Consider the following 14,335-nt stretch of genomic DNA (forward strand, 5'->3'; position numbering starts at 1 on the left):
AATTTATATATTACCTTTTTATAAAAGGTAGCATATTGATTTTTCAGAAAGGTTTCATGAGACTGCAAAGTATAACTTGATAGTTTACTTTCTGTTTAAAAAGACACTGCATCAAAATATTTAATCTTTAGCTTTAATAACAAAAAATATTACTTTCCCCTCTCCTGTATGTTTAGGGTTAACAGCATTTTAAAAATAGAAAGTGTGAAGTGGTACTTAGTGAATTGCCCCCAGAAAAGATCTCTCTGAAGATTTTCTGTTTGAACAACAAAGCAAAAAAAGGATAGAAATAAACGTATGAATAAAAGATGATGTAATTAAAGTTGTGCCAAAGCACAGAAAAGGCGATATCCAGGCAATATTTTCTCCTAGAATGCTGTTAGAAGATGTGATGTTATTCTGTCATTCCAAGTTTTAGTGAAAATATCTGAGCAGTGGCTGTATTTCTAAGTCCTTCTCAAATGAGAAGTTACATATCTTCAGTGAGAGAAGGCACTTCATTGCCTTGAAGCTAAAAGCTACTGCCAACATGCTTGTGCCAGAAAGCAAGAAATCACAACTTATGAAATCCAGACTCTTCTGGATGAAAAGTGACCTCAAGTTAGTGTGGTAACTGCACAAGAAAACTTAATCAAAATGGTAAATATTACAACAGCATGTTTAGATAATTATATTCTATCGTGCAAAAAAATTGCAACCAGTTGAAATGGCAATTTGATGGTCCTATAGACATCTCCATCCAATTGCAGTGTATTGTTTTCCTGTCGAGAACCAACACTAGAAGATCTTGTCACACTGTAAACTTACCCACCACCAGTGCCTCCATTTTTGCTGAAGTGTGTCCGAGGCTCACTGGACGCCAGCTTAAGCAGTTCATTCCACTCCCGTTCCCATTCCTCTTCAGTATACACTAAACCTGACTATGAGAAAGAGTAAAACACCTTTAAGAGTATGCTGGCAGAAAATGTAAACACAGTTCTGTAGTACAACTAACTTATTTTGAGCTTCAGACATGCTAATGTGTCTTGGACCATTAGTGGCTCAACATTTCTATTCAGATTATTAAAAAAGATCTAAATCACTACCTGTGTATTGGATTCTATTTCTAGGTGTGGGTCTGCTGCTGCTACGGTGCTCAACTATTGGTTATTTAAAGCAGTTATTTATACCCATGTGAATGTATTGCAACCATGGTGAGCATGCTTTACTGCCCATTTCTGTAAGTTTGCTTTGTTCCCCAATGTATGGCACTACTATGAATACCCCCCCTCCCTGGCAGGGTATATAAGGGGTTCTTTGCCCCTGCATTTTAAGCTCAACTCAAAAAAGCTGAGTCAGTGACAAGTCATTTGTATTCTCACTGACTGCTGCCAACAAAAAAGCACATTACAAATAAGTCACAAACATTTAAGCACATTCACTTGACTGCATGCAGTGTTACTCCTGAAATTGGCTTTTCTAGCCACTGCTCAGGCACAGACATCTTCAGAAAATAATATATGCTGAAGTACAGCTTTTAATCAACAGTCAAACCGAATCCACAGATAACTTTAGTTAAGAAACACCCTTGCAATATTTGATCACAGCTCTGAGAATGCTAATTCACCATTCTGGGGAATCTTTCCTAAACAGGGTTTTCTTTCTTTTGTGGATTTCATCCGCTCATTTCATAATGCTTGTCATAGCTAAATTATCCATTTAATTTTGCAGCCCAAAATTTTCTGCAGGTTCCAAACTCATCTTAGACCTTTGCAGGCACGAAACTTTGCATAGTTATGCCCACAAAGCTACAAACGCATTTGCATTCTGATACAAAAGTTCTAAATACAAATATCTCTTTTCCCCCACACAAAATGGAAGCCAAGGAACTTGATAGCAACTAAAACTTTCACACCAAACTTCAGAAAAAAGCATTTGACCCCAAACGATATTAACAAGACTGTCTTCAGACCATACAGACCTCCTTATTCTGCTGGGTCTGTTGCCATCTCCATCTTCTTTTCAGTGCTTCCCTTTCAGCTCCACTTCTCATCATAGTATAGAGTGCTTTACGTAAAACAAGGTCCCGGTCATGAAATCCCCACATCCCTAAAGTGGTGCAAGAAGACATTCAGTTTTAGAGGAGCTACAGTGAAATAGAAATTGTAAGTACTAATACAATTAATATCGCTGTATTAAAAAAAGAAGCATGGCTTATACATTATTTAAGATTCTCCTTGGCAAATAATCCATTCATCGTTTTAAAGTTTCCTAAAGAAACAGGCAATACAGATAAGCTAATGACCAACAGGAGGGAATTCTAACAAAGTTTAAACTTTGATTAAAGAATGAATACAGATTTGAGTTGTTTAGTGTTGCAGGCAACTTCAATTTTGCTGCAAGCAATGCCATATTCAACGCACAGGTTGGTTTTAGCTGTAGCTGCCAAAAGAGCTTGCAGATACAAGAATGATAATGACAACTGCAAGCACTTCTGTGGATCACATATGACACCAACACCTGAAGGCCTCCACTCTTACACAGCATGATGGCAAATTTCCTTCGGCTTCAACGTCCAAATAAAGAGATGAATATTCAAGATTATTGGAAGTCTAAAAATACAACCAGCCACAGGCTTTCAAGCTCATTTTAAGGTAACAAAATGTTGTCATATATTTGAGAATAGTAACGTACAAGAAAAGAGAGCAGAACTCTTACCAAGACACGTGCCCATAGACAGCCACGTTTCAGTTACCATTTAATGGCAACAGCTGACAAAATATATGTTTATTTAAGACTTTGTGAGTCAAAATTTCCAAAAAATTGCTGTAAATAATATATAATTCCTCCTAACTAAAAATGAAATGGACAAAGATAAAAAGATCCTTGGAAACAGCAAAAACTCGTTTCTTACTACTTCCTTCAAAAATAAAGGTCTCTTAAAAATACTGAATATCCCAGTGTTTTGGTTTTTTTTAAAAGTCACCTTTTAGAGTTCCTCTAGTGCAAGATTTGAGCAACTACAACAAAAATATATTTCCTCATAATAGGTTAGGATACAGAAGGCATATCAAAGACTCTCAGCTTTACAGGTTTCTATTTTTTTTTAGTTGAAGAAAGTATTCAAAGACTTTGTATTAAAATCAGTCAACTGGAAATTATTTTAATTCATCTCAAACTCTGTTTTCTATATACTCAAACTCTAGGAGGAACCAGCAGTGATAATAGCTAGATACTGCGTTCTTGAAGACAGCAAGAGAACTGTTTAACCAACACCAGAGAATAAATGCAACTCCTTGCCCACAGCGAGGACAGTCCTGCAGAAGCACCTGGATTTTGCCTGTTCCAGAGCTGTTAGGTTGGGCTCTGTAAGGAAAATGCAAGTCATTGGTGTTTATGATATATGCTTTTTGATACTGTTCCAATTATACTTCTTTTATGACCTGACAAAATTTTACTTCAAGCATACCTAAAGCAAACAATACTTAAATGAAATTTAAAGACTATTCTGCTCCAGAACCAGATGTTTAATGAAAGTCTTTGCATCCCATGTGTTTCTGAGCTCGTGCTGGGGATAGAGAAAAGTGGTAAATATTTTTGCCAGAAGGTTTCATGTACAGATTCTCCCTTACCTAAAGAGGCTGCATGCAAGAGGCAGTTTCCATCACCTGTTGTAGCCAAGGGAAGAAGACGTTTGCAGCTTGTACACACTGTGGACCACCAATTTAGTCGCCCTGAAAAGAAAGCATCTATCAAAACGGTGGAGTGGATACTACAACAGGATGTGGACTGTGTACAGGCACACAGCGATGGTGTGTAATGTTGAAGGGTAATCATGAACAACCTTTCTGCCAAATCAACCTAAATGTCAGAAGGGAAAACTGGAAAGATTAGAAATAAGAGGCAGATAAACTTTAACTATTCTCTAGATGTATTTGGAATAAGAAGAGAGCAACCTTTCATAATTCAAGCATTCAGGGATAGATTTCCAAGGAGTTCCTTGCCCAAATACCATTATAAGTCTTGGTATCAGTTCCTAAACACAATTGACTTTGTGTGATGACATTACAGTAAAAGCCTCAAAAGACAGAAGCAATATGTATGTGTTAATCAAGATATCTTACTGTTCGCTAAGTTTATTAAGTATTATTGTTTCAATCAGATGGATTGTTTCAACAGGTGATTCTCCTCTCATTTACCATAGTGTAAATCATTATTAGACCTACTCAATTCAACAGCTACACTACCAGATCATAACAATAAGACCAAATGCATAGCCCAAGGTGTAAGTATAGCACGTGGCTTTTCTCTTTAAGAACATTTAGAGAACCATTTATCCATCATGGCTACATGAAGCATGTTTTACAGACTATAAAGGAGAGATGGACAATGAAAAGGACTGACAAGAGGACAGATATCTGATGTAGCTAAATGAAGCAAATGGAAGTATATCATTCCTGACACACAGGTTGCTGTGTGGTAGCTTACTGGAGTGTTAGGTCTTGGTTAAGTGGGCATGTGAACATTTCTAATATAAAGAAAGAGAATGTGACTAACTGTATAATATCTTTGGGGATAAAGAAGAGCAGATTATTAACAGTGATGAGTAGAGCTGGTGTATTTCCCAAGACTTCTGGAAAGTCTGTGGGTAACACCCAATTGGATAATTGAGTGAATAATGCAATAGGCAGCCTATGGTGACTCCATTTCATTCTCTGTCCTCTTCTGCAGACCTTTTCTCCCCCAGTTCCTTTAATTGCAAGCTGAAAGGAAAGAGTATTCATGTATTTGTACAGTTAGTCTTGCATTTAAGGTTAAATCCCAAAACAGAGGTAAGTTCAAGCACTGAAAAAAAAACCAACCCTTTCCTCCATTAACATGTTTTCATCACAAAAATTATACTGAAGTTTATTTGTAATGGCAGGTAATACCTATTGTGCAAATAAATAGTATAACTATGTTTTAACATGTGCCCTAATTACTTGTTCCAGGTACTAACGACTATGCAATTAAATTTCAATTAGCATGGGTTGAGAGTTACTAAACTATAAAGGTAAAGATGCATAGCAGATCAATAACTAAGCACATTTGGTAATGCTCGTATTATTTTAGCAGCTAGTTTGTAAGTGCTTAACATCTCAGACTAGATTTATTGACTCCTAAATTAAACATGCATTAGAGAAGCTTAATTGGACAGCCTTTGGGAAGGATAAATCTGAAATAACAAGTTACCATTTTTAGCAACTCCTGTGCTAAGAACGTTTTGGTGGTATCATAGTCAGTAATAAATTACATCAAGGTGCTGCTTAAAGTACAGTTACAAGATCTAAACTAGATAGACCTTAGGTCTTCAGGGAATAGTGCTCTGCAGATTACCTAGCAGCTATTGGTAATAAATGTCAAAGTCTGGTGTTTCTGTAGTTTCAGGAGGTTTCTCTAAAAGGGATCTGCTTTCAAGTAGATTACACAAAATTTTTTTTTGCCTTTGTTAACATCACAGAGCTTATGGTTGACTAAAAAATTAGCAGAACTTGCTAATTGTCATTTTTCAAATCTAGTGGTTATAAAGGACCCCTTTAGGGAAGGAACAGGAAAGTGGAGCTTATGTGAAAACTGGAAACAGTTCTGCCTCAGGCTTATTTCATTTATGAACAACATTTATGGACAAACAACCCATTTCTCACTCTCCCTTCCTCTGTTGGTCTCCTACTGTACCTTGCTTCTTCCTTCCTCACAAAGTCTATTTAATCTTAAAAAACACAATTTCAAGAAAATGATCTGTTGGTTTACAGCAAAAATACTCTGAGAATTAGTATAGCCATCTACTAGTGCATTAAAATTTTACCTTCATTTTAGATCAAGATCACAAGTCCTATCCTGGTCAACAATCTAGCAATATATAATCAGAGAGGCAGTGTCTTGGTTTTGCTGGGATTGAATAATAGGATCCATTTCCTTGACAGGCAGACACAAGCACACAAAATTGCCCTTTCTTTACATGATACTTAAGACTTTGGGTGCAAACTCAAAAGAAATGTTAACAGAATCAAGTGTCCCCCCATGGCTGAAGATTGCCACCTGTTTCTGTAGTTTGATACTATCCTAGTCCTCCACTACACAGCATGCATCAGACTTCACAGAGCATACATTGGCTCTCCTTGTTCCTTTTCTGCAGGGCCCAAAAAGAATCAATCGTTCTGACACAGAACCAGATACATAGCTTGTATTCCACACAGAGAAGGTAAGCTGAATCTCAGAGAAAGTTTTGCAAATGTTAGAAAACATACAATATCCCTATTTTAAAGTCTAGTATCTGATCACTCCCAGGACAAGATGCAAACATCCCTATTACACTCTTGTAAACCCACTATAAATGCAGGCATGAATATAAGCTGGCCTTACATGACTATTAGGTTGAAAAAGTCAGTATCTGAGGAAAAAGAAATAAGAAATATTTTAAAACATGGTTTTTACCCAACAATATTCATAATGTTGGAGTATTATTAATAGACAGTACAAAGGTTTAAGTGTTACTTTCATTGTATTAAAAGCCACAGGTTTATTGTTTATTACCGCAGGACTTATGGGAAGAAACTGCCAAAGAGGATTCTTGAGGCATTTCAAACGGGGGCCAGCTCTGGCTTATGATATCAGCCTCTGATGCCTTATGTACTGGTACTATGAAAGGTAAGAAAGCGTTCAGCAAAACTCCATAAAGAGTATAGAGGAGATAAAAATATGCAACAGAAATTATTCTAGTTTATGACTATGCCACAGAGATCCTTCTACAGAGCTGCCTTACAGTTTACTAAGGTCTGTTATAAAGTATTCACTGCTCAAACATGTACAAGGCTGGTGGAACACATACAAACCAACCAAATTCAAAGCTAACATGAGGTCACATAATACTGAAGAACCTTTGTAGAAACTCTGCCTAAATCCTTTGCTCCCTCTTAATTTTCTCCAGTCCATATTTTCTTTTTTCTGGATTAAGCTACTAAAAAACTAAATGGCTTTTCAGACTTGGAAATTTTCTAACAGAATTAACCACTAAAAAGTTACAAGGATTTAGCAAACAGGAACTTAGATAACTTAAAATAACTCTCTCTTGACGTGGAGAAAGAGATGCTACAAAGGATGAGCCCACCCTCAAGCTCTAGATGTGTGGTGGAAGTTTCACGGCAAAGCTAGATTGCGTATCACCTCCTTCAAGGCAAACGGCCAGTTTCTCACCTGCAATGCCACTGTGCATTTATCATATCAAAAATAAGTCAGAATTCTTACAGAATAAATGGAATACATATTAAGAAAAAAACGTGGATGGTTAAAAGTGGGAAAAAGTGTGAAGTACGTCACGGCTTGCACAATTTTACCTCAGGTTGGGTGCAACTGTCTTTTAACACATTTCACTGTGCTATTAACAGTACTCTCTCATACAGCTACGTAAACCAGTCTTAGGCCAACTCCTCAAAAACACAGACAAAGCAGGCACCTCACTGAGGAAAGCAAGTCAACCTGTGAACAGTGGGACTCAGTGTCCTGTTTCCTGCACTTGTCATCCGTGCGGCTAAAGGTGACACTTCTGGTGGCTTATATTGGTGGCTGGCCATTCTGGAGGTCTTTTCCATGTCAATTCTGTACTGTTTAATAAACAGCATTTATGTTGCAAGTTTTTATTCTATGGAAATACTAAAAATAAGCTAGCTGCTTATTTTCATGAAACCTGTAAAAGCTTACTCACAAATACGTTTGAAATTGGCAGAGTTCAATTTAAAAAATAGACAGTGACACAATCTTAAGAGACAGCTTGTTGATGCTGTGGATTTCCTTCAGAAACCAGGCATAAAACTACAAACTTTTCATTTCTCTAGCACATCTTATTTCCAGAAATCCATCTCTTACCAATTCTCCAGGATGAGCAAGTCACAGAATAACATTTTCAGCTTCCAAATCAGTTTAATTCTGAACACCCCGTATATTCTCAGAAGCAATGGTTCACCCTGAACACTCACCAGCTCCCCTTTGGAATCCCACAGCAGTAACTGCTCTGGTGCATGCTCAGGACTGACAGGCGCAGTCAGCAGAGGATTGCTCAGCCCACTCAGAACAGTCAGACACTTAGCAATGGGTGCAGAAACCTCCGATCCAGACTTCAGCAGAGCTACTCCTATGCTTTACATTTTTCTTACATGACTAGCTAAGAGGATTTGTTTATTTTTAGTTTTAGTCCTTTCATACAATAAATGTGTACTTGGCAAGCACTGACGTGAAGAAGACCACAAGAACAGATTTTCTACATGGTCCTGTATTAATCATTCACTGACTGGTTACTTTTTAAAATAAGTGAATAAATAAAGTATTTACAAATACAATTTCTGTACTTCAAAGAAAGGACCTTCTTGTAGGTACTGTCTCTTTAAATCTAAATTATGAAATTGGCTTCACAGTAGCATCTGCAAGGCCACTCATAGAATCACAGAATGGAGTTGGAAAGGACCTTAAAGATCATCCAGTCCAACCCTCCAGCCACGGGCAGGGACACCTCCCACTAGACCAGGTTGCTCAAAGCCCTGTCCAACTTGGCTTTTGAAAGGCTTTCATATTTACTGATGTCCTTGAAATGTAATGTTAAGCCATGCACATAGAAATAAGTAAAACTGAGCAATCAAGTAAAATCTCATAGCCTGATGAATAAGCAGCACAGACTCTGTCACAGAGGCTACTGACGAGAATGCAAATCAAAGATCAAAATAAGATGGCACAGAAATATATGACTAGGCCTAACTGACTCCAGATAACTGATACAGAATTCAGCTCTCTGCAGGTAACTGCAGATCCAGTATTACTGGTCTTCTTCATTTGTATCTTTCATAACCCAAGACAGATGGTTTTCTATGACATTAATGCATTTCATCCTACTCTGTGATGCAGTATTTGTCATTCATATTAGAACTGAATTACATAAGCATGCATTTCAAAGCTTGGAAATCAGGAAATTAATACAGTTCTCTTGTAATTATGATGGTCACTATCCTGCATATACCATGCAAAAATCTTAAACATTCTTAAACATAAGCGTTTCTGCATCCTGAAAGGGCATAAAATTTCTTTAACAAAGTGTAATCTTTAACAGTGAAATCAAACACTTCCAGAATTTTGGTGGATTTGCTTCTGGGGATGTAAAACCCACGCTTAACAACGTATTACTGTTTATTTTGCCTGTAGCTGTATAAAATGCTTCACAGAAAACACAAACCTAAGCATAGAAAGAAAAGTGTAGGAACACAATATTCTGGAAGGTTTGTACAGTTTACTTTCAAGTTTTGTACTGAACTATATTTCAGCACTGCGAGAGAAACTTTTTTTTATTTTCATTAAAAACACTGTGTTAGACCAGCCATTCTTCTGCCTACTATGGTTTTTCGAACCCATCAGTCCAGCAGAAGTTTTGATAATATCTATCTTTGTGTAGCCTACACATTAATGACACTTGGGGGAACATGTGGATATAGTGAATATCAGCAGCAAAATGTTTAGAATTCTAAAATTCCTCACACACAGACCTCATTTAACATTATCACTATCCGAGCCATCCTCCATCGAAGAACCACACTGATTACTGCAAGAGCACTCAGTGATCAACCTGCACATTACTTACAAGCTGACCTTATTCCAATTTGGGCAATAATAGAGTGTATAAGATGCACAAAATGCCAAAATGATTTTATGCATGTGGCGAATTCTATCCTCTAAGAGAAATATTCAGAAAGCAATCACACAAAGACTAAAGGATTCATTGCAGGAGCAGAGAGTGAGTAAATCACCTAGCCTTTATCTGGGCCTTTCCTTTAGAAAATACTCTATAAAATACAGAATTAAAAACTTTTTTCTCAAGCTGAGAAAAACAGAACTTGAACATATTTCTTTTGTTAGTCATTGCAATGTCATTTCCTTGGGAGAGCTGGAAGTACTAACCCCCTCCAACCACCCAGATTCATGTCCTTCTCTACTGCCTGACTTCCACATCAGTCCTCCTTTCTTCAATTTCTTCGATTTATGACAGTTCTCTATACAAGGTTTTAAAAGAAACAGAGGACCAGGCTATGTGCCATTTTGCAAAGTGCACAGTATTTGCAAAACTACTCTCTGGCATTTATTTTCCATGCAGGATGCGCAAGCTCCAGAAATGAAGCATGATTAGAAATGTCAACCCAAATGTCAGAGTGCCCAGCTGCTGCCATCTGAAGTATTTACCCACCTGCTTGCTCCAAAGCAACCATTGTTGCCTGCTCAATTAAGTCACGTTCAATGAAGCTTCTGAAATCTTCACTGTACACGCTAAGGTCTGGTAGTTGGAATGTGTAGATGGGCATCTCCAAAGGAAACTGTTCATTGCTGCACTCATTTGCTACATGTGATCGAGCAAGGGAGACGATGGCTGAGCTGGCATGAGAAATACCACGGGAAAGACGCTTTTCTGTGAAGACACCAAAGAGATATTACAGCCTATAAGGCCACATAGAAATCCAGTCAACACCAAGCCTGGCAAATGCCCATTCGTTTCACTTAGTAATTTATTCCACTTCTTGTTTGTTACCTTTTTTGGGTTATTTCCCTACTGTAAAAGATTGCTTAGTTCTTACTATGGATCCCTATGACAAAACATGGGAACTCCACTCTCCTTCTAGCAAAAGAGATGAACAGTAACAAGATATGAAAGACAAGTATTTCTATAAAAATTTTTTTAATGTCTCTTAAGTTTCCAAAGATGCATTGGAAGAAACACTTAATGGCAGACGTGTGATAATCAATTAATGTTTTGAACTCTTAATTCAAGTTGACTCGTGAATCAAAAAAATTCAGCATTCATTTCATATTGAACGTGCCATAGAGTTTTAATCTCAGAACAATGCACCTGAAAGCAATTTTATCATCATTACGGTGAACTTAAGACAAACTCATTTTTTATGCTTATGTGTTTTCTAAAATCCTGATCCAAGAAAAAATAGATAGTTCAAAAAGAATGATGAAAGCCTGGTACAAAAGACTGCATTATTTTATCAAAAGAACTATGAGCTAATATCTTATAATCCATTTAATTTCTCTGTGGACAAATGCTACATAAGGAACAGTAAAGGCACATTAAAGCAAAATAAGAATTAGAATGTTAAGAAAGGGACAAAATATTACTAGAATTTTGCTTTACTGTAAGGCCCCAGTTCAGGTATCAGCAAATGGGTAACAGTAATAATCTTCAAGTTCTCACAAATCACTCAGTCAAAATTGATATTTTCCTGCTGTTTCCTGCTGCCCTGTACTCATTTGTATTTTTTAAAAAATAGAAATGAATGTTTTGTTGCTGCTTAAATTTATGTTCATCAAAAGTTACTGGTCTTCTCTCAAAAGTTTAACATTCAGCATAACGTTTCTCTCTGAAGTGTGGCCAGCAGATCCAGAGAGGTGATTCTGCCCCTCTGCTCTGCTCTGGTGAGACCTCACCTGGAGCACTGTGTCCAGCTTTGGAGTCCCCAACACAAAAAGGACACTGAAGTGCTGGAGTGAGTCCAGAGGAGGCCACAAAGATGATCAGAGGGCTGGAGCACCTCTCCTACAAAGACAGGCTGAGAGAGTTGGGGTTGTTCAGCCTGGAGAAGAGAAGGCTCCAGGGGGACCTTATACCAATACCAGAAAGGTGCCTATTAGAAATCTGGGGAAGAGTTGTTCACTAAGGCATGTAGCAACAGGACGAGGGGTAATGGTTTTAAACTAGAAAAAGGTAGATTTAGGTTGGATATTAGGAAAAAGTTCTTAAATATGAGGGTGGTAGATCACTGGCACAGGTTGCCCAGGGAGGTGGTGGAGGCCCCATCCCTGGAGATGTTCAAGGTCAGGCTTGATGGGGCTCTGAGCAACCTGATCTGGTAACATTGTCCCTGCTCACTGCATGGGGGTTGGACTGGATGATCTTTAAAGGTCCCTTCCAACCCAATGCATTCTATGATTCTGTGAATCTCTGCATCTGAGAAGCCGTGCACCTTGGTTCCACAGTACCACTGCCTTCCTGTGCTTTGAACAGACTGATCTTGGGTCTTTCACTGAGTTGCACTCTTTCACGCCATCTTTCACAGTGGGGATTATTTTAAATTAATGCTAGAAAGTCTCCTAGGGATTTTACTGAGTTTTACCAGTGAGTTGACACCAGGTTTATGGAGTTTCTTAAATTTTGGAATATGTAGAAATCGTCCTAGTAGGATTTGCATAATATTAAGTTAGATAGTCCTTTAACTGATTTTCCTTGGTAAGTTTTTCTAATGAATGATTCAGTGCAGCTTCACCTCTGTAGCTTCATAAATACTACCACCAGTTGGCCTTTATTAATCAACTCTCAAATGCATGCAATGTTATATTAAAATAAAAGAAGTTCCTGTAGTCCCGTGCCTTCAGAAATGAACAAAGAATCTCACTTAAATGCAGCTTATCACCTAGTAGTGTTTTTAAAGCTCCTCAAACTAACTGATGTTTTACTAGAAAATTAATTTTCCTGGAGTTTTTGAACTTTTGTTTCTCTGTAAGATCAATGTTTTTCTAATTTTAAGAGCTTAATTGCAGTCTCTAAAATGTCCTAAACTGGGGGAGAAAGAGAGAAGGTCTGATTACATTTGCATTTCTTTCTTCTCCTCGCACATATCAGCTAAATCACTTTTAAACAGGGTAACTCAAGTACAGGATGGCATTTCTATTTGACATCCCCTTGCTACCACTCCATCATCTCTTCCCATCACGGTCCAGCCCTCACTTGTTCGCTGCAACCTCCACTGCAAGTTCTTGGTCCATAACAAGACCCTCTCCCTTCTCTGCTCCTCCCTGAACGTCCTCCTCACTCCAGTTTCATGAAGTCATCAGTTATGCATTGAATTGGCAGCCAAGTTACTGTCAGTCCAGGCATTTAAAGCCAGAATTACCCCACACTACCTACTACACTCACATCAAATGACTGTTTCAGTCTAAACCGCTCAGTTTAATAACATGGAATTTGGGAGTGAGCTATAGCCTAATGAGTACAGTTTTATCAGCTTACAGTGTGCTACTCTTCTTACCTTTATTTGTATTCAGCACTTTTAAGAGATCATAACAAACACTATGGTTCCTTTTCTACCGATGGAAGTTACCAATTATAAAAAGGCTTTACTGACACTTCTAAGTACTGATGCCATTTCCTGTTTAAGGGGAGGGAAGAGCCCAGCAGGAGAAGGGAAGGCTTTCTGTTCCTTCTAATGATTGCATAGAAAGCCATCACTGGGCTCGTGCTATTACCTCCCAACATGAGAAGCTGTCAGACCTGTAGATTTATTTTGGTGCAAACTGCAGTGCCTTGATGAATTAGCATTTAAGAAAAAATACATTCCAACAGTCTGAGAGAGACAGAGATCTGAAATAAAACCTACAAAAGATCTGCAAATAAAAAAGTAAATTTTAATGCTTATCATCCTGTACTGGAAATCAACTGCTAGAGGTAGCTGACTCATTTTTCTCAAGGTTTCAATTTCTATTTGGCAGGGTATAGGAAGATTGCCCTTTCTTCTGTGGAACCAAAAGAGAACAAAATTTTAAAGCTGAAAGTTATTCATAGTTTTCATACACCCAAATCACATACTGTGAGTAAGAATGTAAAGACTGAAATGTGGAAATTTTTTAAACTTTTTTTGGTCCCAATAAGTATAGAAAATGACATACAATAGTGGTCTGTGACACCCCTAATTAATTCATTTTATATGTTCATTTTATATGTTGCTTGGGAACAACACATTTTTGTACTTTAATCACAAATTTAAGAAATAACTTGCAGAACTTGCTCATGAAACTAAAACACGTGAAGCGCAGGGCCCAGCAGCAGCTCTGTGGATCCTATCACAACGACACAGGTCGCAGGCTGATGCCAAATGACTTCCAATGGTCCCTGCAGACTAGCACAGCTTGCAAGCAGACAAGCCAGAAAGCTGCTTGTCAACAAAAGCCTTGGAGAAGAGCTCTTACCTTGAGCAATGTCATCCTGCCTTTGCAGGCAGGGTCGCTCAGCCTTCGTCACCTGGGGAGGCTGCTCTGGCTCCTGCTGCTTGTAGTACTTGCCCTCATTGAACACCTGTGGCAGGTTGGCGGTGTGTACCTGCCGGAGCTGCTCATAGTCACTCAATGCTGCTGACAAGTCCCAATTTTTGCCTGCCAAGGAGCAAAAGGACACTCTGCTCACATTGGTATGTGACCAGATTGATAACCTGGAAGCCATCTTCATATGCACTTTAAAATTTAATTAACTTAAATAGAGAAATCACCCTTACTTAAAGCATCAGCAAGGAAA

The 14,335-nt window shown here is 38.1% G+C and overlaps 1 protein-coding gene across 1 annotated transcript in view; it reads right to left on the reverse strand.

The window, feature by feature from the left end:
- Positions 1-803: 803 nt before the first annotated feature.
- LOC104535852 (OTU domain-containing protein 7A-like) overlaps positions 804-14,335 on the reverse strand; it is a 28,757-nt gene continuing 15,225 nt past the window's right edge. Inside the window, exons 2-6 of the mRNA XM_010180906.1 lie at positions 14,014-14,196; positions 10,238-10,456; positions 3,612-3,713; positions 1,961-2,088; positions 804-920 (exon numbers count right to left, since the gene is read on the reverse strand). Coding sequence (XP_010179208.1) covers positions 804-920; positions 1,961-2,088; positions 3,612-3,713; positions 10,238-10,456; positions 14,014-14,196 — 749 coding nt within the window. The remainder of the gene's footprint in view (positions 921-1,960; positions 2,089-3,611; positions 3,714-10,237; positions 10,457-14,013; positions 14,197-14,335) is intronic.

The sequence above is a fragment of the Mesitornis unicolor genome, unplaced genomic scaffold (assembly GCF_000695765.1).
Source record: "Mesitornis unicolor isolate BGI_N332 unplaced genomic scaffold, ASM69576v1 scaffold11293, whole genome shotgun sequence".
NCBI classification, from domain to species: Eukaryota; Metazoa; Chordata; class Aves; order Mesitornithiformes; family Mesitornithidae; genus Mesitornis; species Mesitornis unicolor.